This window comes from Pagrus pagrus, assembly GCF_965226575.1.
Source record: "Pagrus pagrus genome assembly, chromosome: 7".
Classification (NCBI taxonomy): domain Eukaryota; kingdom Metazoa; phylum Chordata; class Actinopteri; order Spariformes; family Sparidae; genus Pagrus; species Pagrus pagrus.
Window position 1 is genome coordinate 23,529,498 of NC_140191.1, and position 26,880 is coordinate 23,556,377.

A 26,880-nucleotide genomic window follows, 5' to 3' on the forward strand; every position below is an offset into this window, starting at 1 on the left:
TGTCCTGACGGTGGCATCAGAACAAGCCTCTAAATTAAATAAAAACAAATAGCTTGAACTGTACCATGGACGAAAGCTAACCAATTTTTGCACAAAGGTCCAGTCTCATGCCAGATTACCTCAGCTGTAAACCCAAGCCAATAGTCCTGATGGTGGTGCTACAGCAAGCGTCTAAAGTTCAAAACTTTGAAAATTCATAACAAATCAACCATACTTGCTACAGCTTCAGAACTTTCATCAAACTGTAGCCTCAATATTGAAGAAACTTTTGTACATTTAAACCTATTAAAAATTATGAAGTACATCACTCAGTTTTTTTTCAAAAACTGTAAAACTTCTTAAACCTATTTCCTCTCTCCTCCTTTGATTTATCAAAAACTGAGCCTCAAAAACTGAATTTTTCACAGCATTTTTAATTTTTCTTTCATGTGAACAATTGGAGTCAATGCAATGATGACATAGCTAAACACCAGTTATTCACTTATGGAGCAAATCAATCATTTTTAAAATTACCAACATCTCCATGCTGCAATATGTGTATTTTCAGATTTTTGTCTTGATAACTGAATTTTTTACAGTGGTTTCAAATCTGCCTGCGCAACAGTGACTGGCTTACTCAATTTGTGAAGCCACTGTTGTATTGCCACTTGCCAATTAGCTCAGAGCGATAGATGACAGTCTTTGGTTCCAGAAGTTGTGGGTTCAATCCTCAAGTGGTCCAAAATGAGCATTGTTGTCAACTGTCTTGTCTTCCTATTCTCCTGTTTGTTGCTCAGAATTGCCAAAAATAGCCCGGACCCGACCCATCGCTGCGCAGCAGCTATAATTTATTATTGTTTTTGTTTGCTCAAATGAAATTATGTTTTGCTTGCGCATATTGACTGAGTACAACAAAAACATGGGTAAAGAAAATGATCCATCCCTACGGCTATGCATTTGCTTGACCTGTCTGCCACAAACAGCTGGATCGAGTACAGGTCAGACCACCAGTTCTCTGGGCCATCAGAGAATGAGAGGCTGCAGTACTTTGACTTCAAGCTGTTGCTGGATGGAGAAAAGACTGCTTAGGCACAGGGTGGATGAGGTCAACCGGTTGACAGGGTGGCCAATGATGATAAGATGAGCACTGAAGACAAAGAGTACATTCAGACAAAGTAGAGGAGGCCTGTTGAACCACAGCCCAATGGCAATGTAAAAAAAAAAAATTGGGGCGCTCCATTTGCCAAAGATATTTGAGGCAGTTCATGCAGAAGAGAAGGACGCAAAGGGAAAACTTTTGTCAAGTATATTAAATGTAATATGTTTTTGTGTGTTTCAAAGACCAAAAACTGCTTCCTGTTGTACCATGCATGATCTGTTGTTAGTGCTATTTGTGACATGACTTAACATCCCAGCTTTAAGTGACTATCAAGTGTGCAGAATGCAGTTTAATCAAAAAGCACCACTATGAGATGTTTGTTAAAGGATGTTTTGTGTTCAGATATGTTTCCTACATCTAACTGTTTTAATATTCATGAAATGAAATGAAATGTTAACAGAAATCCACAGGAAAATGAATGCGATATCATTACATTGCATCATTACATTTTGTGATCAAACAAGACCTGATGTCCACGACAAGGGACAGATGATAAAAGATCAATAAATAACATTTTTTTATTTTTTTTATTTTTTATGTAACATCTTTCTTTCAACCACAATACTTTAATTATCTGGAAAAAAGTCTAAATATCAAAACTTTTTTTCTTCTGGGTCTCTTAATGTGTAACGTCACCAGTAACTAAAACTGTCACATAAATGAAATGCAGTATAAAACAGCTACAAGTATTACATTAACTCGTTAAGTAAGTACATGAATATATCAGAATGCAGAATGTGTTTGATTTAGTCCAGAATAATGTTTCAAACAAGCATTTCTTTTGACTGTTCTCTGTTCATGAGTTAATCATATGAAGGTTCAAACACAAGACAGATTACAATGGTAAATAAATCTTGTGTTTTTTTTGTTAATTGTCTGAAGTGATGACATAATGGCTGCAAACAGCAGCAGCAGAGATGCAGAGAGTGCAGCACTACGAGGACTGTGTGAGGAGGAGCGCACACCAGATGCTCCTGGACCTGAACACAGCTATGTGTCCATGAAGAATGACGCTTCAGTGGAGCTTCTGCTTGTTTCAACACAGTCTGCTAGTGGGAAGTAAGGATTTAAAACAGCTAAAAAGTTATTTTTGACTCAAAGTTAGTTGTTTTCTGTGTTATAAGATTGAGGCACAGTTGTTATATAATTAATGCTGTTCGCGCTGACGCAAAGCTGGATTTAAGAAGTTTTTGTGACAAGTTTGCCAGAGATATGAAGGAAGAGCTGGGGGAAGAAGTTAACCAGAAGCCAAGCGAGATCTCCACTGAAAGACACAGTGCGCAGGGTGGAGGAAGTGGACCAACAGGTTGAAGGTTGAAACTTTACAAATTCAAGAAAACATTAAGGCCAAACTGTCGGACACATTTATGTAGAAATGGCCCTCATTTAAAAAATACATTTAATGGGATTTTAAAGATTTATTAGATCATAACACTAAAGAGGACCTTTCTGCTAGTACTACATAGGATGCTGATAAAGCAGCAATCAGAGGGAAAAACAGAAACAGATGAAGGATTTACTGGATGAATTAAATCATAGAGAAACCAAAAATATGGAGCTGAAGGGTCTATACTTATTAAATAGTTTAAATAAAATAAAACAAAAGTTTAATAAAATGTATGAAAGCCAAGTGGAGATGAATGCAACATTCATTAGACAAAGGTATTATAAGAATAGACTGAGAGCCCAAAAATATTGGAATGAAGAATACCATGCCAATTATTCACATATTGGCAAGATGTGTCATAGATAGAAGACACACAGCATCCCTTTGAAAAAAACTACAAGGATTACAACAGGCCAGGCGCTGAACCTTAAGCCGTTAATATTTTTTTTGTATTAAAAACTGTACAGGGGTTTAAAATGATTTGCTTTAGTGTTAGAGTTAGTGTGTGTTCAGGCTACAGTTCAGAATCTACCCTGTTTTTTTGTGTTTCTATCAGTAAGGAGGAGGAAAAACCTGAACCCAGCTGTGTGTCCGTGAAGAGTGACTGGTCTATGGATCGTCCTATAAAATTCAAAGATGGATGCCACTCTGATGATCAAAGGTGACCTCAATTTACCTCAAACTGTAAATTAAAACAAAAAGGTGTGTTTTTATCAAACTGTCAGTGGTCATTCAGACCAAAAAACAGCTGTGTGTAAAAAACTTAAAGGGTCCATGTTGATGTGGATGTGTTATTACAGGTACAGATGAACAATGAAATCTGAAGGAAGAGGTTCAGTCTGAGTAACAAGAGCTTTAAGGTTTATCAGACACCAAAACATTGCAAAGACGTTTAAAATGTTTATCTGCTTTAGTGGGGACATGGTCTGAGTGTGTTTAGGCTACAGTTCAGAATCTACCCTGTTTTTATTTTGTGTTTCTATCAGTAAGGAGGAGGAAAAACCTGAACCCAGCTGTGTGTCCGTGAAGAGTGACTGGTCTATGGGTCGTCCTGTAAACCTCAAAGATGGATGCCACCCTGATGATCAAAGGTCAGGATTGATTTCAAACTGAAAATGACTCAGTGGTCATTCAGACCAAAAAACAGCCATCTGTGTAAAAAAATGAAAGGGTCCATGTTGATGTGGACATGTTATTACAGATACAGATTAGACGATGAAATCTGAACCAAGAGGTTTAGTCTGAAGGTCTGAATTTCAAGGTTGATCAGACATAACTGATAACTCGGTGTGTTCGGTGCTGCAGTTTGTTTTTGAAATGCTATCATGGGAGAGGCTATCGAGGTGTAGTTTGAAAAGGTGGTTTTAAATGTGTGGTAGAATGTGTGCAGTGTCTCTGCCGTCCTGAACTATGTAGTTCATTCCACCACTGTGGGACCAGAAGAGAAAAGAGCCGTACCTGAGAAAAACTATGACAGTACTGGCAATACCCAATCATTTATGTGTATCTAGGAGGACCAGGTGGTTTGTCTTACATGCAGTGGGCAGGTCCAGATGTAAGAGGATTGGACGGGCCCAGGAGTAAAAGAACTACTAGATGGGTCAAAGGATCACCCCACGAGCCCTGGAGTATGACAACATGAAAGATCTAGGAGAGAGTGGACCCTATTGGTCCAGGAGTAAGAGGACTGTATGACCCAGGAGTGAGACAACTTGTCGGACCCAGGAATAAGAGGACCTGAGGTGTCAAGGAGCTGGAAGTTAGGTCTGAGACGTTCTGTGTGCCTTGCTCCAGGGCACCTCAGCTGTTTTCAGGAATGGAGGGAGAGCTATATGGAGATGTTGATGAGAGCTGTTTGAAATAAACCAAACTAACCCTAACCCAGCTCAGTGAAAGCCACAACAGGGAGTCATCTCATTCACCCTTCACATCCAAATATCACTTCATGGACCTCTACCTTGTGTTTGTGTGAGTAGACATAATGTGAGCTAATTCCAAACGATTCCTCCGTAGAGTTGATCAGGAGAGCTCAGATGTTCCCATTGGTCGGCTTGTCCAGCAGCTTCAAACACCCCTGGACCCCATATTTACGGTCTGTACATGTACAACAATTACCTTTTAATCTATTATGTTCAACATGGATCTGATGTTTGGCTCCATGGTTTAAGTTTGATTGTGTCATTCATATAAACTTTTCCAGCTTCTGGAGGAGAACATTGTAAGTTTTGTGAAGAATGAACTGAAGACGATCAAGAAGGTTCTGAGTCTAGGTTACCCAGAATGCTCAGAGAGTCAGAGGGAGGATGAGGAGATGGTGGATGGTGAGGAGGAAGATCAGAGGAGAAGCAGTAAAGAGGCATTTCGGAAGATCGCTCTGAACTTCCTGAGGAGAATGAAGCAGCAGGAGTTGGCTGACAATCTGGAAAGAAGTAAGAGGATTTCTTTAAAGACCTAACAGGCTGATATTATTGTGCTCATTCTTTGAGGAAGTGAAATGTTAAAATATTTTCTTATGTGTTCATGCAGGTTATAAAGTTCCAGTTTCTTTCCAGCATAAACTTAAATCCAACCTGAAGAACAAGTTCCAGTGTGTGTTTGAGGGGATCGCTAAAGCAGGAAACCCAACCTCTCTGAATCAGATCTACACAGAGCTCTACATCACAGAGGGAGGGACTGGAGAGGTCAATGATGAACATGAGGTCAGACAGATTGAAACAGCATCCAGGAAACCAGACAGACCAGAAACACCAATCAGACATGAAGACGTCTTTAAACCTTTACCTGGAAGAGATGAACCAATCAGAACAGTGATGACAAAGGGGGTGGCTGGCATTGGGAAAACAGTCTTAACACAGAAGTTCACTCTGGACTGGGCTGAAGACAAAGCCAACAAGGACATACAGTTCACATTTCCATTTACTTTCAGAGAGCTGAATGTGCTGAAAGAGAAAAGGTACAGCTTGGTGGAACTTGTCCTTTACTTCTTTTCTGAAACCACAGAAGCGGAAATCTGTGAGTTCAAAGACTTCCAAGTTGTGTTCATCTTTGACGGTCTGGATGAGTGTCGACTTCCTCTGGACTTCCACAACACTGAGATCCTGACTGATGTTACAAAATCCACCTCAGTGGATGTTCTGCTGACAAACCTCATCAAAGGGAAACTGCTTCCCTCTGCTCGCCTCTGGATAACCACACGACCCGCTGCAGCCAATCAGATCCCTCCTCAGTGTGTTGACAGGGTGACAGAGGTCAGAGGGTTCACTGACTCACAGAAGGAGGAGTACTTCAGGAAGAGATTCAGAGACAAGAAGCAGGCCAGCAGAATCATCTCCCACATCCAGACATCACAAAGCCTCAACATCATGTGCCACATCCCAGTCTTCTGCTGGATCACTGCCACAGTTCTGGAGGATGTGTTGAAAACCAAAGAGGGAGGAGAGCTTCCCAAGACGCTGACTGAGATATACATCCACTTCCTGGTGGTTCAGTCCAAACAGAAGAACATTAAGTACAATGGAGGAACTGAGACGGATGCACTTTGGACTCTAGAGAGCAGGGAGATGATCGAGTCTCTGGGAAAACTTGCTTTTGAGCAGCTGCAGAAAGGCAACTTGATCTTCTATGAATCAGACCTGATAGAGTGTGGCATCGAAATCAGAGCAGCCTCAGACTCAGGAGTGTTCACTCAGATCTTTAAAGAGGAGAGAGGGCTGTACCAGGACAAGATGTACTGCTTTGTTCATCTGACCGTTCAGGAGTTTCTGGCTGCTCTTCATGTCCATCTGACATTCATCAACTCTGGTGTCAACCTGATGTCAGAAGAACAATCAACCTCACAGAGCTCTGAGACAAGAAGAGATGTATCTCCAGAGATGCTCTTCTACCAGAGTGCTGTGGACAAGGCCTTACAGAGTCCGAATGGACACTTGGACTTGTTCCTCCGCTTCCTCCTGGGCCTGTCACTGCAGACCAATCAGACCCTCCTACAAGGTCTCCTGCCACAGGCAGAAGGTCGCTCTCAGGCCAATCAGGAAACAGCCAAGTACATTAAGAAGAAGATCAATGAGAGTCCATCTCCAGAGAAAAGCATCAATTTATTTTACTGTCTGAATGAGCTTAAGGATCGTTCTCTAGTGGAAGAGATCCAACGGTATCTCAAGTCAGGAAGTCTCTCCACAGATAACCTCTCTCCTGCTCAGTGGTCAGCTCTGGTTTTCATCTTACTGTGTTCAGAAAAAGATCTAGATGTGTTTGACCTGAAGAAATACTCTGCTTCAGAGGAGGCTCTTCTGAGGCTGCTGCCAGTGGTCAAAGCCTCCAACAAAGCTCTGTAAGTACAGAGATTATTTGATTTGTTTGTCACATTTTACATTGTCTGCAATATTTTCAACAGAAAAGAAAATACCTTACTACTTCTGTTCCCTTTTTTATTTTTATTTTTACTGTATCCTCAGACTGAGTGGCTGTAACCTCTCAGAGAGAAGCTGTAAAGCTCTGTCCTCAGTTCTGAGCTCCCAGTCCTGTAGTCTGAGAGAGCTGGACCTGAGTAACAACAACCTGCACGATTCAGGAGTCAAGCTGCTGTCTCTGGGACTGAAGAGTCAACACTGTACTCTGGAAACTCTCAGGTCAGGATTCATCAACCTGTTCAGTTTCCCTTTACATGAAATTCCTCACCTAAGTTAGGTCTTTGCTCTGAGAATTACTTTCCACAAATATAACTGGCTGCTGCTATTGGAATTTGATTTCCAGAGAGGAATTTCAGGATGTTTGCATACACATAAAAAAAGTGTCACAACCAGTGTGGATTGAAAGACTTCAACTCTTATTGAAAAATGTGTCTGATTTTGTGCTGAGTATATGGACAGAGCTCTCACTTTGGTTATACTAGAATTGGATGGCTCGTAGCAATAGCCATGATACCCCATACTCCTGCAGTGCACCCCACAGGATTCCAGTCATGAGCCTTCTCCAAGCCCTCAAAAACATGTAGACAGGATGGGCAAACTCACACAAGACATTCAAAGTTCACCCTCTCTGCACCTTAAGGTTTACCAGGTCTGTCCAGCTGCCTCCCCTGCCATGTGCCCTTCTCTTTACCCGAGTGTAACTAGCACAGAAGTCAATAACAACACACCATTGGTACCTCAATCACCCCCTCCATTTCTCTATTGTTGCCCAAGTGAGTGTTGAAGTTTGCCAGTAGAACAGTTAGTTCTTACTTCTGTGCCTGCCAAAGCTGCAGCCCTTCTGGCCTCGACATACCTGTCTGCTGCTTCAGTAGATACCTGACCGAAATGCATCCTTCTTCAGCTTGACAGCTTCCTTCACTGCTAGTGTCCATCAGCTGTTTTCTGACCATAACTCCTTCCAGCCGCCTTGACAGAGTGAAGTGAAGTTTCCAGTAGAAACTATAGAATGACTAGACATGATAGTTTCCAGGATGCCCACAGATATTCCAAGAAGGCCGTATTCTGAGCAGCTGTTCTGTGCATAAGCACACGCAACAGTGAACACCCTCCCCTGAGACACTTGTAGTAAACGGACGCAACCATCTTGCCTCACACTCGCACAGCGCTTCTCACCCTGGACAACTCAGGAGTCTAGCTGCTCTAAAGGAGTTTAGTTCCAGAACCAGTAGAGGTGAACCCAACTATATTGTATCTAGTTGGTACCACTCCACCTCCTGCACCACATCAGCATCCTCATCTGCTAGAGGTGCCATTCCATGTCCCTAGTACTAGTCTGCAATAAGATCAGATCTACCTTTATCAATTCCCTGTAGGGTAAATTTCAGCATGCCTAGGCCCCTGTCTGCCAGCTGCTTTACATATCTCGCGATCCCAATACCTATCACTGCGGATGGTGGGCCCACACGACAACAGTTCCATGTAGTTTTTTTTGGGTCAGCCGAGCCCCACAGATGCCAGCTGGCGAGATCCCTTCTCAGGTCTGGTCAGGTCTCAGGAGGGAGCCCTTAGGCCCTTTTTCCAGGCAAAGTGCTGCAGCTTTTTGCTGCTGATATTTGCACGGAGTCGATGGAGCAGTATGAGATTTTCACCGTATGATAACTCGTCATAATGAAATTGTCACGGTCTCACTGTATCATGGTATGAAAGGAAAGGAATGAAAATAGAAAGGTACACCGTGCGATAAACGGTGATTATGATACTATGGTAAACCTTGGAACCCACTCCAGCAGGGAGTCAGTCACCTCATGCTTCAAGTTCAATTGAAATGTCTGGCATAATATCTTGGAAACCTGTATTCAGGTCTCATGAATTAATCCTTGGAGCAGGAAGATTACAGGCCTCACACACTGGCCGATCATTATAACATAGTGAGAGAGTTAGAGATGTGTTTACATCAGGGCAAAAATACTGGTGGAAGGTAAATGTGTGTCATTTACCTCTGTTATGTGTTGGAGGTTTGATGTTCCTCCACTGGTATTCAGTACAGCAGCAACCCTCCAGCCCTCACCCTCAGAGTATGTCACGCATGTTGTTTTGTGTGTTTGCAGGCTGTCAGGCTGTGTGATCACAGAGGAGGGCTGTGCTTCTCTGGTCTCAGCTCTGAGCTCCAACCCTTCCCATCTGAGAGAGCTGGACCTGCGCTACAATCATCCAGGAGACTCAGCAATTAAGATGCTGTCTGCTGGACTAGAGGATCCACTCTGGAGACTCAATACTCTCAGGTATGCTCCTCTATCAGACAATCAGTCTCATAGTCTAAATTAAAGGAATTTTGGTTACCTCATTGTTTTTTATTCTTTCGCACAAAGAGTGAGTCCCTCACACTTGATGGACGGACTCACCACACTACGGGTGACAGTCAGCCGCAGAAGCTCAATAAAGAATGGCCAGCTGATTGTTGACATGGTACCAAAATTATAGGGAAGACAAAGGCAGTGGTTCGTGGCTGCAGATTTTAATACTTTTACAGCTTATTTTCACAGCCCTTTAGGCAAAGAAATCATTTGATGCAGGTTTAAGCATTTGATTTACTGGGATTTACTGGAGGAAATTGAATCTGACATTATCATTGTCGATATAATACTAACAATTCATTATTTTCATTAATAAGTGAAAATAATGAGTTGTACTCATCAGCCGACAAGACAATGCTTCACTGAATTAAGAGTATCAGTGTTACATGTTAACGTGTAAGTACATTTGTAGAGAATAACAAATATGAGTATATGAGAACGATGTAATGTCGTCGTCCCCCCCCCTTTTCAGGGTGGAGCCCGTCGGAGACCAATGGTTGAGACAAGGTCTAAGAAAGTGTGAGTAGGTTTTTATTTTGATTCATGAAAGAAAAGCAACACACATTCAACCATCTGTCACGTCACTCGTTAAAATAAAATAAAAATATATATTTATACCAGCAAGTATATTATGTCTTTTTCTCTCCATCAGATTCCTGTGAACTCACACTCGACACAAACACAGTAAACAGAAGGGTCACACTGTCTGACAACAACAGGAAGGTGACATATGTGGAGGAGGATCAGTCATATCCTGATCATCCAGACAGATTTGACCAGTGGCCTCAGGTGCTGAGCAGAAATGGTCTAACTGATCGCTGTTACTGGGAGGTTGAGTGGAAAGGACTGGTTTATATATCTGTGACTTACAGAGGAATCAGTAGGAGAGGAAACAGTGATGACTGCTGGTTTGGAAGGAACGATCAGTCCTGGTGTCTGACCTGCTCTAACGGTCGTAACTCTGTCTGGCATAACAACAAAGGCACATCCATCACCTCCTCCTCCCCCCCCTGCCCATCGTCCTCCTCCTCTACGTCCTCTTCCTCTGTCTCCAACAGAGTAGCAGTGTATGTGGACTATCCTGCTGGGACTCTGTCTTTCTACAGAGTCTCCTCTGACACACTGATCCACCTCCACACCTTCAACACCACATTCACTGAACCTCTTTATCCTGGGTTTGGGTTCAGGTCTGGCCTCTGGTCTGACTCTTCAGTGTCTCTACTCTCTTTATCACAAACAACTGATGTTAGTTAGTGACCTGATGTCTCAGTGGTTGTAAATGCAGTTGACGAATTGTGAAAAACTGTTGGTGTTATCACTGCAAGATACTCTCATTGGAATAACACCCAGAGTTTACAGTCCATTAAGTTTTGTTTTATCACTGTAGGGTTGTTGGAAGGGTCACATTTGAGCCACGTGATTCTTTGCTAGTACCTGGGCACAGTCACATACTGTATACCAACACCACACAAATTAAAGATTTTCTTGTTTTCTTAATAAAATCATGAATGCACTTCTTCAGGAACAAAGGTTTACATTCTATCCATTGTTACAGGGTTGACAGTAGAGTGGTTTGCATCTGCGTCTGTGAATCAGTTTACTTGTGATCATACCTGTGTACAGCCGGGGGTTTGTTGGTCCTCATTCTCAGCAGTGGATCAATATGTACAAATATTCTCATCACAAGAAGAAACTGGTTAATTTGGAGATGGGAAAAGGTCATAGATAAGGTAAATAAAAGAATATAAGAGAATATGGCCAAAAAAACAAACAAACGAACAAACAAACAAACAAAAAAAGCACAAATCTTTAGTAATAATCAGACAACATATTATTATGTATGTGTTCAAGGTTGTTAAAAATGTTTTTTTGCTGATTATACACAAATGCAGCAGAAAATGTGACAAACAAACCAGTCTATTTACAGGTAAAGTGATTTTATCAGGCTGTTTTGTTTCTGTCTTTTCATGATCATCTATGTAAATCTAAATCACTGAAAACATTCATAATTCACAATTTGAGACATATCTTTAAAACAGTGGTCAAGGTCCAGATGTGAAGCTGCTTTCACTCTCGAAGACAAAGACAGCTGTTTAATTCAGGAAGCAACTACAGACCACTAAGCAGAGCTGACATAATGTGACATTTAAAAAGTCCACACATCAGGACAAAATCTTCTCTTGCTGTAGATATGTGTATGATTTAAAAACACTGAAAACAACCTGTGTTCTGTGCAGTTTGTGGCAACAGAGAGTGTCAGATCACCCTCCATGGTGAGTAGCACTCATTATTTAAAGATCTCAGCTCCATCCTCAAAATCAGGACATTCAACTGCTGTTTTCACCTCTGATGTATCAGTGACAAACTATCAGTAACTCATTCACATGTGACACATTCCTCACTTTGTTCAAATGTGTCGTCCATTTTCACTGCTGGAAAGGAACAAGTACAAGCCACTGAGACAAATGTCTAACAGGTAAAAGTGTCTGTACAAGTAAAAGTAAATGATACATATATTTACATGTATGCATATAGTATGGGTCGATCCATTATCGGCCTGGCCATTTATCAGTTGGGATAATCAGCATTTTTCTCACATTGGAATGAGAGTTTTTTTAATCTGATTGTCATAAAATAAGTTAATTCAAACATGCAGTCGCTTGGCTCTGATGCACCATGTAATCCGAAAAGTAACCAGTAACTAAAGTTAATGCATTAATGTGGTGAGTAAAAAGTAAAATATTTGCCTCCAAATGTATTGGTGTATGAAGAATGAAGTACCAAAAAATGTAAATAGAAGTACCTTAAAACTGTACTTAAATTGTATTTCATTTATTTATTAATTTGTACTCATTTTCATTATTTTATTTTTTTCTTATTCTAATTAGGCCTATATTTTGTTTTTGGGCTCCCCTGACATTTTGTTACTGTACTGTACTTAATAAAGTTTGTTGAAAAAAAAAAGGTGTGTTCAGCGTGACGCCGCCTCTCCTCTCCATCTATCATCTGCCAGCGTCGCCTTTCTGCCTTCTGCACATCCTGTCAGCGCTAACTTCCGTTAGTCTGGTCCGTGCAGAAACCGCATAAAGTCATGGATCTAATACATCCATGCATAAAGTCCACAGCTTTAGTTCAGTCAACTCCGAGCAAACATGGAGGCTTCCTCCATTTTTAATGTCAGCGTGTAGTGAAAGCTGCGTGTAGGCGCTGAGTCCGGGTCCAGTCATCGCTCACAGCTTTGTGGACCTTAACAACCACCTCAGCTGGATTACAGAAAGCTTCAAGATTTAACAACAGGTAACGCGACAGGGTGCGTTGCCGTGCATGTGTGATAAGGACTTTATATCAGTGGATGTTTACTGTTGGTGCAGTAACATGTAATACTCGTTATAGTTGGTAAAGCATGTTGTAATTGTTGGAGATGGAGCGAATTATAAAAAATGTCAATTATTCTGGCTCGTTGGAGCTAAAAGAATGAATGTTATTATTATTAGCAACTGGTCACGTGTTTTAATGTGTGACGTCACCAGTAACTACAACTGTCACATAAATGAAATGCAGTAAAAAGTAGCTACAAGAAGTATTACATTAACTCGTTTAGTAAAGTGCAAGTGCCTGAATCATGTAGTTTCCATGTGATAACAAGGAGCAGCAGTGCAGGATGCTCTCATGTAATCTGCAGGGAAGAGAGATGTGTCTGAGCTGAATGCATCACTGAGATGCAGAATGTGTTTGATTTAGTCCAGAATAATGTTTTAAACAAGCATTTCTTTTGACTGATCTCTGTTCATGAGTTAATCATATGAAGGTTCAAACACAAGACAGATTACAATGGTAAATAAATCTTGTGTTTTTTATGTTAATTGTCTGAAGTGATGACATAATGGCTGCAAACAGCAGCAGCAGAGATGCAGAGAGTGCAGCACTACGAGGACTGTGTGAGGAGGAGCGCACACCAGATGCTCCTGGACCTGAACACAGCTATGTGTCCATGAAGAATGACGCTTCAGTGGAGCTTCTGCTTGTTTCAACACAGTCTGCTGGTGGGAAGTAAGGATTTAAAACTGCAAAAAAGAAAAAAAAATTTGACTCAAAGTTAGTTGTTTTCTGTGTTATAAGATTGAGGCACAGTTGTTATATAATTAATGCTGTTCACGCTGACGCAAAGCTGGATTTAAGAAGCTTTTGTGACAAGTTTGCCAGAGATATGAAGGAAGAGCTGGGGGAAGTAGTTAACCAGAAGCCAAGCAAGATCTCCACTGAAAGACACAGTGGGCAGGGTGGAGGAAGTGGACCAGTAGGTTGAAGGTTGAAACTTTACAAATTCAAGAAAACATTAAGGCCTAACTGTCAGACACATTCATGTAGAAATGGCCCTCATTTAAAAAAATACATTTAATGGGATTTTAAAGATTACTTAGATCATTACACTAAAGAGGACCTTTCTGCTAGTACTACATAGGATGCTGATAAAGCAGCAATCAGAGGGAAAAACAGAAACAGATGAAGGATTTACTGGATGAATTAAATCATAGAGAAACCAAAAATATGGAACTAAATGGTCTATACTTATTAAATCATTTGAATAAAATAAAACAAAAGTTTAACAAAACGTATGAAAGTCAAGTGGAGATGAATGCAAAATTCATCAAATTAAGGTATTATAAGAATGGACTGAGAGCCCAAACATTGGCATGGAGAATACCATGCCTTGAAGGTGCACTATGCAACTTTGTCAGCCTGTCCTTGTTAGAAAAACAACCATATAGGTCGACTGTGAAAGCAGCTTATTATAACCCATTTTGACTCTTGCAGTGTGTGGTGAACTTTTAGTAACATGTTGGTATACAGTCCCATATTCTTGCACTGTAGGATTTCTAGATATGCAATGCGGTTTTTCTTCTCACCTCATTGTAACTCAAAATACTTGCCTGTTTAAGCTCTACTATTAGCAAATAGAATAAATAAATGGCTTTAAAGTTGGCCTACATCTAAAGCTCATGCTAGCTCCTCCAAACAGCTGTTCCATGTATTCAAAGCCCTGTCTCTTTTGTGTATAAAGGCCTGTCGTAACTTGCATAATGTACTTTAAATGCCAAAAAGGCAACCTTTACTTATTACTGCAACATTTTGGCTTTAACAGTGCAGTGATTAGATGTTTGAAATGTTTGTATCACCCTCCCACTGTCAGAATTAAAATAAACGGCATTCTTGACTCTCTCGAAAGGAAATGCTACCAAGAGTGCCCCTTGAGCCCTGCCCTTTTCACCCTATATATAGAGCGACATGCAGGAGCAGTCAGATAAGATATACAATGGCATGGAAACAGAATGTAGGATATGTCTGTGAGTGGACGATGTCTTGTTGACCCTCACAAACCCACACACGAGTCTCACTAAAGTCTTGTGTAAAACAATTTTGTCAGTGTTCAGGTTATAAATTAAACTGACATACAAAAGAAACCATCTCATATGATTACTGACCACCAACACTTAATGTAGTTTCAAAAGGGAAAATGACATAAGTACTTAAAAGTCCAAATAACAAAATACTTATCCACTATTTATTTACACAAATTATTCCCAAAGGAAATCAAAGCAGATTTAAAAAGATTGCCTTCATTACCCCTGATCATGCATAATTGAATAGATATAAAGATGAACATTATACCATGGTTGCTTTTTCCTTTCCATTATTCTCCACAGAAATACATTTACCTCCTGAGCAGTTTAATAAGTGGAAAAGAATGATTTCTGGATTTATATGGCAAGGCCAAAAACCTAGAGTCAGATTTAGTACTTTACTGTTACATAAGGGAAAAGTGGGGATGTCTCTTCCATGTCTGGAGGATTATTATAAAGGAGCATGACTGAGATAGTTTGTTAACCGGTGCAACCCACACTATATTGCAAAATGGGGAGGTTTGGATCAGAGCCAGACATACCATCAGTCTCTTTAAGGGGCGAGAACTCTTCAAGTAATACATTTATAGAAATTAAATTGGACTTGGATCACTTTCACATCTTTTAGGACAGTGCTGTTATTCTGCCCTACCTCCTGAGAGAAGTGGCAGAGATAAAATCAATATTTGAGATTAATAATGATTTTATTGCAAAATATATTTCAGTAATATTTAACCAAACTTGGTATTTCAAATACTGCTCGAAGCCAGTGAAAAAACATAGCCAGGAAATGTATCATTAAAGAACCCGGACAAAGTAAGAGTGAATAGGGATTGTTACAGGAATTTACTGTATGGAAAGGCTCACTTTCTACTCAAAAGCTCAATACTAGTGGTCAAAATCTCCACTGGAAACATTTCATAGAATAATAATAATAATAAAAAAATGTATTTATACTTTAGAGGAAAAGTGTAGTCCAACATGTCACAGAACATAAATGATGGTAAGATGACATCCAATTCTGATGTCACATGTGTTCGCAAATTCTTCTTCACATACAGATATATTTGCTCACATCTGAGTGTGCCCAGTACAGCCAGTCCTCCATTAGGAATGACTCAATCGACTGCATGAGAATAAACTGTGTTTTGGTTGTCTGATTCCTGAGCTGCTCCACACAGAGTCTGATAAATCAGGAAGTTGGTTCCTGAATGTTGCTGCTGTTTGGAAGAAGCCATCATGTCTGTGAGGGTTGATGACTATACATAAACTCTAGTGTGGACAGACATTAATCTGCTTTAGTGAGGACATGGTCTGAGTGTGTTCAGGCAATAGTTCAGATCAGGTCCTCAAAGCTGATTGTGATAATGCTTTATTGCCGGCAATAAGAACATGAGATCAAACGAGACACAAGCCCGTAAAAAAGTGATCTGGCTTTGCATACTGAATTCCTTCCTTATATCTAATAAGACGGGGCGGTGAGCCCCATGACTCATCCAGTCACTCTTCTTTGTTCCACTCCTCACTGAATTTTGCTGACACAGTAGTTTTCCATTATGACTCTTCTCACTGGGAAATGCTTTGAACTCAAGCTGGAGAAACATGGTTGGACACTCACTCCCTTTTGGCATGATCTTTATGCTTTAAACTCTCTTTGGAGGAATATGGTTGACGCTCGCTAATGAGGTGTCCGCCCTTGAGTGAATTCAGCTGTGTTTAAAGCTGCAAAAGCCTGCTGCAGGACCTGAGATAGTAAGCGCTATGCAGAATATGGCCTTGACCTTTATCTGAACTCCCTCCAACTGCACGTCTCCTCCTCTGAGCCTCTGCTGAAATTTCACACTCATGGTTTCACATTACAGCACTTCAACTGTTAGGTGACTATTCAATCAGCTGATGTGGAATAACATGCATTTTTATCCCTCTATCATGATTTCTTCACACATGATTATTACTTAACACACACAGCCGTTATTATCGATTATTAATTATTTTGATTATATTATTCTACAATTCCATCCTATTTTTATCTTGTTTTTCTAACAGGAATAAGCAGGAAATAACTGAACCCAGTTGTGTGTCCGTGAAGAGTGACTGGTCTATGGATCGTCCTATAAACCTCAAAGATGGATGCCACTCTCATGATCAAAGGTGAGCATCAATCTCAAACTGAAAATGAAAACAAGATTATGTGTTTTAATCAGACTCTCAGGGGTAATTCAGACCAATAACAGCCATGTGTGTAAAAGAAAAAAATAATTCAATGGTCCATTTTGATGCGGACATGTTATTCCGGGTACAGGTGAGACGATGAAATCTGAAGGAAGAAGTTCAATCTATGTAATATGAGTTTGAGGATTTATCAGACCCCTACTGTACAGAGGATTAAAATGATTTGCTTTAGTGTTAGAGTTAGTGTGTGTTCAGGCTACAGTTCAGAATATATCCTGATTTTGTCTTGTGTTTCTATCAGTGAGAAGGAGGAAAAACCTGAACCCAGCTGTGTGTCCGTGAAGAGTGACTGGTCTATGGATCGTCCTATAAACCTCAAAGATGGATGCCACCCTGATGATCAAAGGTCAGGATTGATTTCAAACTGAAAATGACTCTCAGTGGTCATTCAGACCACAAAACAGCCATCTGTGTAAAAAAATGAAAGGTTCCATGTTGATGTGGACATGTTATTACAGATACAGGTGAGACGATGAAATCTGAACCAAGAGGTTTAGTTTGAAGGTCTGAATTTCAAGGTTGATCAGACATAACTGATAACTCGGTGTGTTCGGTGCTGCAGTTTGTTTTTGAAATGCTATCATGGGAGAGGCTATCGAGGTGTAGTTTGAAAAGGTGGTTTTAAATGTGTGGTAGAATGTGTGCAGTGTCTCTGCCGTCCTGAACTATGTAGTTCATTCCACCACTGTGGGACCAGAAGAGAAAAGAGCCGTACCTGAGAAAAACTATGACAGTTCTGGCAATACCCAATCGTTTATGTGTATCTAGGAGGACCAGGTGGTTTGTCTTAAATGCAGTGGGCAGGTCCAGAAGTAAGACGACTGGACGGGCCCAGGAGTAAAAGAACTACTAGATGGGTCAAAGGATCACCCCACGAGCCCTGGAGTATGACAACATGAAAGATCTAGGAGAGAGTGGACCCTATTGGTCCAGGAGTAAGAGGACTGTATGACCCAGGAGTGAGACAACTTGTCGGACCCAGGAATAAGAGGACCTGAGGTGTCAAGGAGCTGGAAGTTAGGTCTGAGACGTTCTGTGTGCCTTGCTCCAGGGCACCTCAGCTGTTTTCAGGAATGGAGGGAGAGCTATATGGAGATGTTGATGAGAGCTGTTTGAAATAAACCAAACTAACCCTAACCCAGCTCAGTGAAAGCCACAACAGGGAGTCATCTCATTCACTCTTCACATCCAAATATCACTTCATGGACCTCTACCTTGTGTTTGTGTGAGTAGACATAATGTGAGTTAATTCCAAACGATTCCTCCGTAGAGTTGATCAGGAGAGCTCAGATGTTCCCATTGGTCCATTTGTCCAGCAGCTTCAAACACCCCTGGACCCCATATTTACGGTCTGTACATGTACAACAATTACTTTTTAATCTATTATGTTCAACATGGATCTGATGTTTGGCTCCATGGTTTAAGTTTGATTGTGTCATTCATATAAACTTTTCCAGCTTCTGGAGGAGAACATTGTAACTTTTGTGAGGAATGAACTGAAGACGATCAAGAAGGTTCTGAGTCTAGGTTACCCAGAATGCTCAGAGAGTCAGAGGGAGGATGAGGAGATGGTGGATGGTGAGGAGGAAGATCAGAGGAGAAGCAGTAAAGAGGCATTTCGGAAGATCACTCTGAACTTCCTGAGGAGAATGAAGCAGCAGGAGTTGGCTGACAATCTGGAGAGAAGTAAGAAGATTTCTTTAAAGAGCTAACACGCTGATATTATTGTGCTCATTCTTTGAGGAAGTGAAATGTTAAATATTTCCTTATGTGTTCATTCAGGTTATAAAGTTCCAGTTTCTTTCCAGCATAAACTTAAATCCAACCTGAAGAACAAGTTCCAGTGTGTGTTTGAGGGGATCGCTAAAGCAGGAAACCCAACCTCTCTGAATCAGATCTACACAGAGCTCTACATCACAGAGGGAGGGACTGGAGAGGTCAATGATGAACATGAGGTCAGACAGATTGAAACAGCATCCAGGAAACCAGACAGACCAGAAACACCAATCAGACATGAAGACATCTTTAAACCTTTACCTGGAAGAGATGAACCAATCAGAACAGTGATGACAAAGGGGGTGGCTGGCATTGGGAAAACAGTCTTAACACAGAAGTTCACTCTGGACTGGGCTGAAGACAAAGCCAACAAAAACATACAGTTCACATTCCCATTAACTTTCCGAGAGCTGAATGTGCTGAAAGATAAAAGATACAGCTTGGTGGAACTTGTCCATTACTTCTTTCCTGAAGCCAAAGAAGCAGAAATCTGTGAGTTCAAAGACTTCCAAGTTGTGTTCATCTTTGACGGTCTGGATGAGTGTCGACTTCCTCTGGACTTCCACAACACTGAGATCCTGACTGATGTTACAAAATCCACCTCAGTGGATGTTCTGCTGACAAACCTCATCAAAGGGAAACTGCTTCCCTCTGCTCACCTCTGGATAACCACACGACCCGCTGCAGCCAATCAGATCCCTCCTCAATGTGTTGACAGGGTGACAGAGGTCAGAGGGTTCACTGACCCACAGAAGGAGGAGTACTTCAGGAAGAAATCCAGAGACAAGAAGCAGGCCAGCAGAATCATCTCCCACATCAAGACATCACGAAGCCTTGACATCATGTGCCACATCCCAGTCTTCTGCTGGATCACTGCCACAGTTCTGGAGGATGTGTTGAAAAACAAAGAGGGAGGAGAGCTTCCCAAGACGCTGACTGAGATGTACATTCACTTCCTGGTGGTTCAGTCCAAACAGAAGAACATTAAGTACAATGGAGGAACTGAGACGGATGCACACTGGACTCTAGAGAGCAGGGAGATGATCAAGTCTCTGGGAAAACTTGCTTTTGAGCAGCTGCAGAAAGGCAACTTGATCTTCTATGAATCAGACCTGATAGAGTGTGGCATCGAAATCAGAGCAGCCTCAGACTCAGGAGTGTTCACTGAGATCTTTAAAGAGGAGAGAGGCCTGTACCAGGACAAGGTGTACTGCTTTGTTCATCTGACCGTTCAGGAGTTTCTGGCTGCTCTTCATGTCCATCTGACATTCATCAACTCTGGTGTCAACCTGATGTCAGAAGAACAATCAACCTCACAGAGCTCTGAGACAAGAAGAGATGTATCTCCAGAGATGCTCTTCTACCAGAGTGCTGTGGACAAGGCCTTACAGAGTCCAAATGGACACTTGGACTTGTTCCTCCGCTTCCTCCTGGGCCTGTCACTGCAGACCAATCAGACCCTCCTACGAGGTCTGCTGCCACAGGCAGAAGGTAGCTCTCAGGCCAATCAGGAAACAACCCAGTACATTAAGAAGAAGATCAATGAGAGTCCATCTCCAGAGAAAAGCATCAATTTATTTTACTGTCTGAATGAGCTTAAGGATCGTTCTCTAGTGGAAGAGATCCAACGGTATCTCAAGTCAGGAAGTCTCTCCACAGATAACCTCTCTCCTGCACAGTGGTCAGCTCTGGTTTTCATCTTACTGTGTTCAGAAAAAGATCTAGATGTGTTTGACCTGAAGAAATACTCTGCTTCAGAGGAGGCTCTTCTGAGGCTGCTGCCAGTGGTCAAAGCCTCTAACAAAGCTCTGTAAGTACAGAGATAATTTGATTTGTTTGTCACATTTTAAATTGCCTGCCATATTTTCAACAGAAAAGAAAATACCTTACTACTTTGGTTTCCTTTTTTATTTTTTATTTTTACTGTGTCCTCAGACTGAGTGGCTGTAACCTCTCAGAGAGAAGCTGTAAAGCTCTGTCCTCAGTTCTGAGCTCCCAGTCCTGTAGTCTGAGAGAGTTGGACCTGAGTAACAACAACCTGCACGATTCAGGAGTCAAGCTGCTGTCTCTGGGACTGAAGAGTCAACACTGTACTCTGGAAACTCTCAGGTCAGGATTCATCAACCTGTTCAGTTTCCCTTTACATGAAATTCCTCAGATAAGTTAGGTCTTTACTCTGTGAATTACTTTCCACAAATATAACTGGCTGCTGCTATTGGAATTTGATTTCCAGAGAGGAATTGCAGGATGTTTTCATACACATGAAAAAAAAGCTTTCAAACAATTTATATTTTGTCTGTGTCACAACCAGTGTGGATTGATAGAGTTCAACACTTACTGAAAAATGTGTCTGATTTTGTGCTGAGTATATGGACAGAGCTCTCACTTTGGTTATACTAGAATTGGATGGCTCGTAGCAATAGCCATGATACCCCATATTCCCGCAGTGCACCCCACAGGATTCCAGTCATGAGCCTTCTCCAAGCCCTCAAAAACATGTAGACAGGATGGTCAAACTCACACAAGACATTCAAAGTTCACCCTCTCTGCACCTTAAGGTTTACCAGGTCTGTCCAGCTGCCTCCCCTGCCATGTGCCCTTCTCTTTACCCGAGTGTAACTAGCACAGAAGTCAATAACAACACACCATTGGTACCTCAATCACCCCCTCCATTTCTCTATTGTTGCCCAAGTGAGTGTTGAAGTTTGCCAGTAGAACAGTTAGTTTTGACTTCTGTGCCTGCCAAAGCTGCAGCCCTTCTGGCCTCGACATACCTGTCTGCTGCTTCAGTAGATACCTGGCCGAAATGCATCCTTCTTCAGCTTGACAGCTTCCTTCACTGCTAGTGTCCATCAGCTGTTTCTTAGGTTGTCGCCATAACAGGCACCAATGAATTTCTGACCATAACTCCTTCCAGCCGCCTTGACAGAGTGAAGTGAAGTTTCCAGTAGAAACTATAGAATGACTAGACATGATAGTTTCCAGGATGCCCACAGATATTCCAAGAAGGCCGTATTCTGAGCAGCTGTTCTGTGCATAAGCACACGCAACAGTGAACACCCTCCCCTGAGACACTTGTAGTAAACGGACGCAACCATCTTGCCTCACACTCGCACAGCGCTTCTCACCCTGGACAACTCAGGAGTCTAGCTGCTCTAAAGGAGTTTAGTTCCAGAACCAGTAGAGGTGAACCCAACTATATTGTATCTAGTTGGTACCACTACACCTCCTGCACCACATCAGCATCCTCATCTGCTAGAGGTGCCATTCCATGTCCCTAGTACTAGTCTGCAATAAGATCAGATCTACCGTTACAGATTCCCTGTTGGGTAAATTAATGCATGGCTAGGCCCCTGTCTTCCAGCTGCTTTACATATCTCACGATCCCAATACCTATCACTGCGGGTGGTGGGCCCACCTGGTAACAGTTCCATTTAGTTTTTTTGGGTCAGCCGAGCCCAACAGTTCAAGGCCTGCCACTAGACGCCAACTGGCGAGCTCACCTCTCAGGTCTGGTCAGGTCTCAGGAGGGCATGCCTTTCCAGACAGGCCTTTTTTTTGCTGCTGATGTTTGCAGGGAGTAGCATGGAGCAGTATGAGATTTTCACAGTAAGATAACTCAGAAAATGTCACGGTCTCACTGTGTCATGGTATGAAAGGAAAGGAATGAAAATAGAAGGGTACACTGTACGATAAACGTTGATTATGATACCATGGTAGACCTTGAAACCCACTCCAGCAGGGAGTCAGTCACCTCATGTACATGCCCATTGAGCAGGTTCCATTGAAATGTCTGGCAGACTATCTTGGAAACCTGTATTCAGGTGTCATGTCACGTTGGAGCAGGAAGATTACAGATTGTTTTTTCCAACAGTGGTAGGACTGCAACCCAGTGGTTATGTGGTAAACTGCCTTCATTCCTCCCTCGTTTTTAGCAACCTCACACACTGGCCGATCATTATAACATAGTGAGAGAGTTAGAGATGTGTTTACATCAGGGCAAAAATACTGGTGGAAGTAAATGTGTGTCATTTACCTCTGTGATGTGTTTTGATGTTTGAGGTTTGATGTTCCTCCACTGGTATTCAGTACAGCAGCAACCCTCCACCCCTCACCCTCAGATTATGTCATGTGTGTTGTTTTGTGTGTTTGCAGGCTGTCAGGCTGTGTGATCACAGAGGAGGGCTGTGCTTCTCTGGTCTCAGCGCTGAGCTCCAACCCCTCCCATCTGAGAGAGCTGGACCTGAGCTACAATCATCCAGGAGACTCAGCAGTTAAGATGCTGTCTGCCGGACTAGAGGATCTACTCTGGAGACTGGACACTCTCAGGTATGCAGAGGCCTCAGTCTGATCCTTTTACACCATACTGATCTTAAACAACCAAAGCTGAACGACCACGGAAACACTGACCAATCAAACTGTTAGTGTCCCACATCAGACAATTAATACAGAAAGAAGTATTAAGGGAGCTGTAGCCAGGATGAACCAAAACAGGAAGGGAAGGTGATAGAATTGGATCATTTTCTTGTTTTAAGAATAGGACAGTGTGTATCCTGAGGCATTCCTGGGCATCATAGTGGGTTGACATGCGTCAACACTGTAAACATGCAGCTTTACGGGCTCATATCAAATGATAGTGTGGAATGTTTTGATGTGTGTCTTATGCCATATGCCAGCTGTGCGTGTTGTGCTTTAGTCCACAAATTACTGTGAGAAGACAAAGAAACAAACAATTAAAAAAAAAAAGTAACTATGACTGTTTCGTCTGGATCAATCATCCCATTGGAACTTTTTTTGCCTTTTTTTTTTTTAAAGGAAATTTGGTTTACCTTACTGGGCGGCTGTAGCTCAGTGGGTAGAGCAGGTGACCAGCCACCAGAAGATTGCTGGTTCGAACCCCGGCTCCCCTGGGCGGAACTGAGCTACATGCCGAAGCATCCTTGAGCAAGATGCTGAACCCCTATACTGCTCCTGATGTGCAGTTGGCACCCTGCAAGCTGCAAGGCAGCCTCTGCCATCAGAGGGCCCTGGATGAACTGGCGTCTCATCCAGGGGTGTACCCTGGCCTTCGCCCTGTGAGAGCTGGATTTGGCCCCAGTAGCCCTGCAACCCCCCGAAAGGGGCGATAAAAGCGGCAACACCCCGCGACCCCAATAGGGAAATAGCGGAAAGAAAATGAGATGAGATGAGATGGTTTACCTCATTTTGGTTTGCTTTGCATTGACCACTGAGAGTTCCCTCGCTGATAGGAGCCGATTTAACACAGTTACTACAGGTGACAGTCAGCCACATGAGCTCAATAAAGAATCAACAGCTTGTTTCACTGCCCCCAAGTGGACAAATAGATTGATTGATGGACTGATTGACTGACTGGTAGAATAAATTAAATCTGAAAAATTATGATTGTCATATAATACTGACAATTCATTATTTTCATGAATAAGCCAATAAGATCATTTTCTGTGCTGAAAGAGGGTTTGCTAGCCTGACCACTGTCCTCATTTCAGGGTGGAGCCCAGCGGAGTCCAGTGGCTGAGACCAGCTCTGAAGAAGTGTAAGTGTTGAATTGATCAATGAAAAGTATGTTGATGATGTCAATACTCATCATCAAACTAAAAATAGATTAATACAGCAAGTATATTATGTCTTTTTCTCTCAGATTCCTGTGAGCTCACACTCGACACAAACACGGTACACAGAAGGATCTCACTGTCTGACAACAACAGGAAGGTGAAGCATATGGCGGAGGATCAACCATATAACGATCATCCAGACAGATTTGACTACTTTCCTCAGGTGCTGAGCAGCAAGGGTCTGACTGGTCGCTGTTACTGGGAGGTGGAGTGGAGTGGAGAGGTTTATGTATCTGTCACTTACAGGGGAATCAGAAGGAAAGGAAAAAGTGATGAATGTGTGTTTGGAAGGAACGATCAGTCCTGGAGTCTGACCTGCTCTAACGGTCGTTACTACGTCTGGCACAATAACAACGGCACATCCATCACCACCTCCTCCTTCTCCTCCTCCTCTGACAGAGTAGCAGTGTATTTGGACTGTCCTGGTGGCACTCTGTCCTACTACAGAGTCTCCTCTGACACACTGATCCACCTCCACACCTTCAACACCACATTCACTGAAGCTCTTCATCCTGGGTTCAGGTTCTATTCTGACAGGTCTGGTTCCTCAGTATCTCTGTGTTCTCTGTAGAAGGAAGAGTATCCTCCTGTTAGAGAAAGTCACTGCTGACCAGATAGTAGATGGAGGATTAGATACAGAAGGGATAGGGGCTAGAGTCAACGTCTCTCTGTCCTTTCTGTTTTATTGGAGCGCCATTTTTAAAATATTATTGTGAACAGCTGAAAGGAGGTGTATTTGGTCTCTGTGGTAACTTAACTGACAACAGATATTTTTGCTTTAACTTATTGTTATGAAGTAATTTCACAATGTAGTACCCAAAGAATAAGAACACCATCAGCCTTTGGATTGGTTCCCTAGGAACTAGGGACGCACCGATTGATTGGCCGGTGACCGGAATTGGCCAATTTTCACGTGATTGGCCATGACCGGCGACCGGCCGATCAGTCAGAGATATGCTGATTTTATGCCGGTCTTAACCAACCAATCTCATCCGACGCTTAAAACAACATCACCCGGCAGAGTTTGCAAAGTTTGACGAATCTAGCAAAGGCCAACACTCAGGGGCTAAAGGTAAACGGCAAGCTACAGCTAGCACTGAGACGAGTCAGCTTGGCAAGTTTGCCTTGCATGGCGCACACATTACAGTTGGCAGTGAACGAGGGTCTGCTGTCCCAACGAAGCATCATTGACACGATGAAAACTGCGAGGAAAATGATTGGGCATTTTTGGGCAAGATGTCACCACAAGATGGAACAGCACTTTCTCTATGCTGGAAACACTGATTGAGCAGAGACCTGCGCTAGGGGCTTTCGCTACGGAGCATGAGCTACCTGTCACTCTCACTACGCACCAGTGAGGGTTAATTGAGAACGTGATCACTCTCCTCGCTCCTTTCGAAGAACTTACAAAGGAAATAAGTTCATTGACAGCACAGCTGCAGACGTCATTCCAGCCATCCCCGTGCTGAAACTGTTTTTGGAGAAAAGAGCTGCTACAGACTTCGAAGTGGGCACTACAAAAGCCACCTTGTTGGAGGCAATACGGAGAAGGTTTAGTGACATCGAGAAGGAGCCCCTTTACAAATTGGCAACAGTTCTTGACCCCAGGTTGTTTTTTTTATTTATTTATACTTTTATTTATGTATTTATTAAGCCTATTTTATTGACGAATTAATAAATGAATGACGAATGAACCATAATTTATATAGTTTCTTTTTCTGTTCAAAAAATGTCACACATTACTGTTAGTTTAGTTTTCCAAATATGGAAATTATGTTCCATGGCAGCATGTTCAAATGTATCATGACAATTGTTTTTGTATCTTTAGTTGGATATTGGATGTGAACTGAAGAAAATGGTTGTTCCATAACACTGCACTTTTAAGATGTGTGTGAATTTCCCACACCATAATTTATAAAAGGTCTATCTTATAGTGATTACAGTGCATTTAGTAGTGTGTGAATGTCCCACACTGGGAAGCATAATATTTTGATATTGCACCTTAAGTTAGACTTGAAGAATTTGTCTGTTCACCTGTTACATTTCTTTTAACAGACATTACATTACTGAAAAGTTGATTGCCAATCAGAATTGGCCCAAAAAATGACAATCGGTGCATCCCTACTAGGAACCTCACTTAAATTATGCTATTTTGACTGCTACTCGGCACAACCAAAGACTCGTGCACTGGACGCATAAGGAAGTAACATGGAGTTACAAGTATAAAGTTTGTCCTGAAGGTGGCGCTACAGGATAGATTTTGGGTTCTGTTCTAGTGTTTGGGCTGATGCGATGCGTTACTGATAATATTTCAGTAATGTATTACTACAGTAATGTGTTACACGTGTTGTCTTGTCATGTCATTATTGGCTACATTACAGGTCTATTGTGTTTCTAAGCCTACAATTAAAAATATTTATTCCCATCTCATTATATATCAGACTTTAATCCTTTGTCTGCCTGCGTGTTATTTAAACCCCCCCAATAAAAGATGTTTAGCCATCAGACGGGCAGCAACAACACAATGTTAACAAAAACTTCTGAAC

The 26,880-nt window shown here is 41.9% G+C and overlaps 2 protein-coding genes across 7 annotated transcripts in view; both read left to right on the forward strand.

Annotated features, from left to right (window-relative positions):
• LOC311259461 (protein NLRC3-like) overlaps positions 1–12,203 on the forward strand; it is a 33,898-nt gene extending 21,695 nt beyond the window's left edge. Inside the window, exons 2-11 of one of the 4 annotated variants that reach the window (XM_084356620.1) lie at positions 2,021–2,197; positions 3,082–3,186; positions 3,512–3,616; positions 4,539–4,617; positions 4,726–4,954; positions 5,052–6,855; positions 6,980–7,153; positions 9,046–9,219; positions 9,764–9,810; positions 9,944–12,203. In XM_084356620.1, the coding sequence (XP_084212746.1) occupies positions 2,031–2,197; positions 3,082–3,186; positions 3,512–3,616; positions 4,539–4,617; positions 4,726–4,954; positions 5,052–6,855; positions 6,980–7,153; positions 9,046–9,219; positions 9,764–9,810; positions 9,944–10,545 (3,486 nt within the window). In that variant the 5' untranslated portion in view covers positions 2,021–2,030 and the 3' untranslated portion in view covers positions 10,546–12,203. Of the gene's footprint in view, positions 1–2,020; positions 2,198–2,368; positions 2,452–3,081; positions 3,187–3,511; positions 3,617–4,538; positions 4,618–4,725; positions 4,955–5,051; positions 6,856–6,979; positions 7,154–9,045; positions 9,220–9,763; positions 9,811–9,943 lie in introns of those variants that run through there. The other 3 variants (XM_084356621.1, XM_084356617.1, XM_084356619.1) reach the window with 3 other exon arrangements.
• A 126-nt stretch (positions 12,204–12,329) lies between these two features.
• LOC311259462 (protein NLRC3-like) lies at positions 12,330–26,877 on the forward strand. 3 transcript variants are annotated; one of them, XM_084356622.1, is made up of 11 exons: positions 12,331–12,588; positions 13,165–13,341; positions 16,740–16,844; positions 17,167–17,271; positions 18,196–18,274; positions 18,383–18,611; positions 18,708–20,511; positions 20,637–20,810; positions 22,857–23,030; positions 24,209–24,255; positions 24,361–26,876. In XM_084356622.1, exons 2-11 carry the CDS (start codon positions 13,175–13,177, stop codon positions 24,903–24,905), a joined length of 3,429 nt encoding a protein of 1,142 aa, XP_084212748.1. In that variant the 5' UTR covers positions 12,331–12,588; positions 13,165–13,174; the 3' UTR covers positions 24,906–26,876. The 3 variants fall into 3 exon arrangements, with proteins under 3 accessions (XP_084212749.1, XP_084212748.1, XP_084212750.1); XM_084356623.1 differs by lacking the exon at positions 16,740–16,844 and having other exon boundaries at positions 12,330–12,588; positions 24,361–26,877; XM_084356624.1 differs by lacking the exon at positions 13,165–13,341.
• Positions 26,878–26,880: the final 3 nt, after the last annotated feature.

Excerpts from the sequence above, each read along its gene's own strand:
- LOC311259462 (XM_084356622.1), top strand. The coding sequence starts at position 13,175 with ATGGCTGCAAACAGCAGCAGCAGAGATGCAGAGAGTGCAGCACTACGA. Across the intron at positions 18,275-18,382 it reads CCCTGGACCCCATATTTACG|CTTCTGGAGGAGAACATTGT; the intron begins GTCTGTACATGT and ends AAACTTTTCCAG. Across the intron at positions 23,031-24,208 it reads TGGAGACTGGACACTCTCAG|GGTGGAGCCCAGCGGAGTCC; the intron begins GTATGCAGAGGC and ends TCCTCATTTCAG.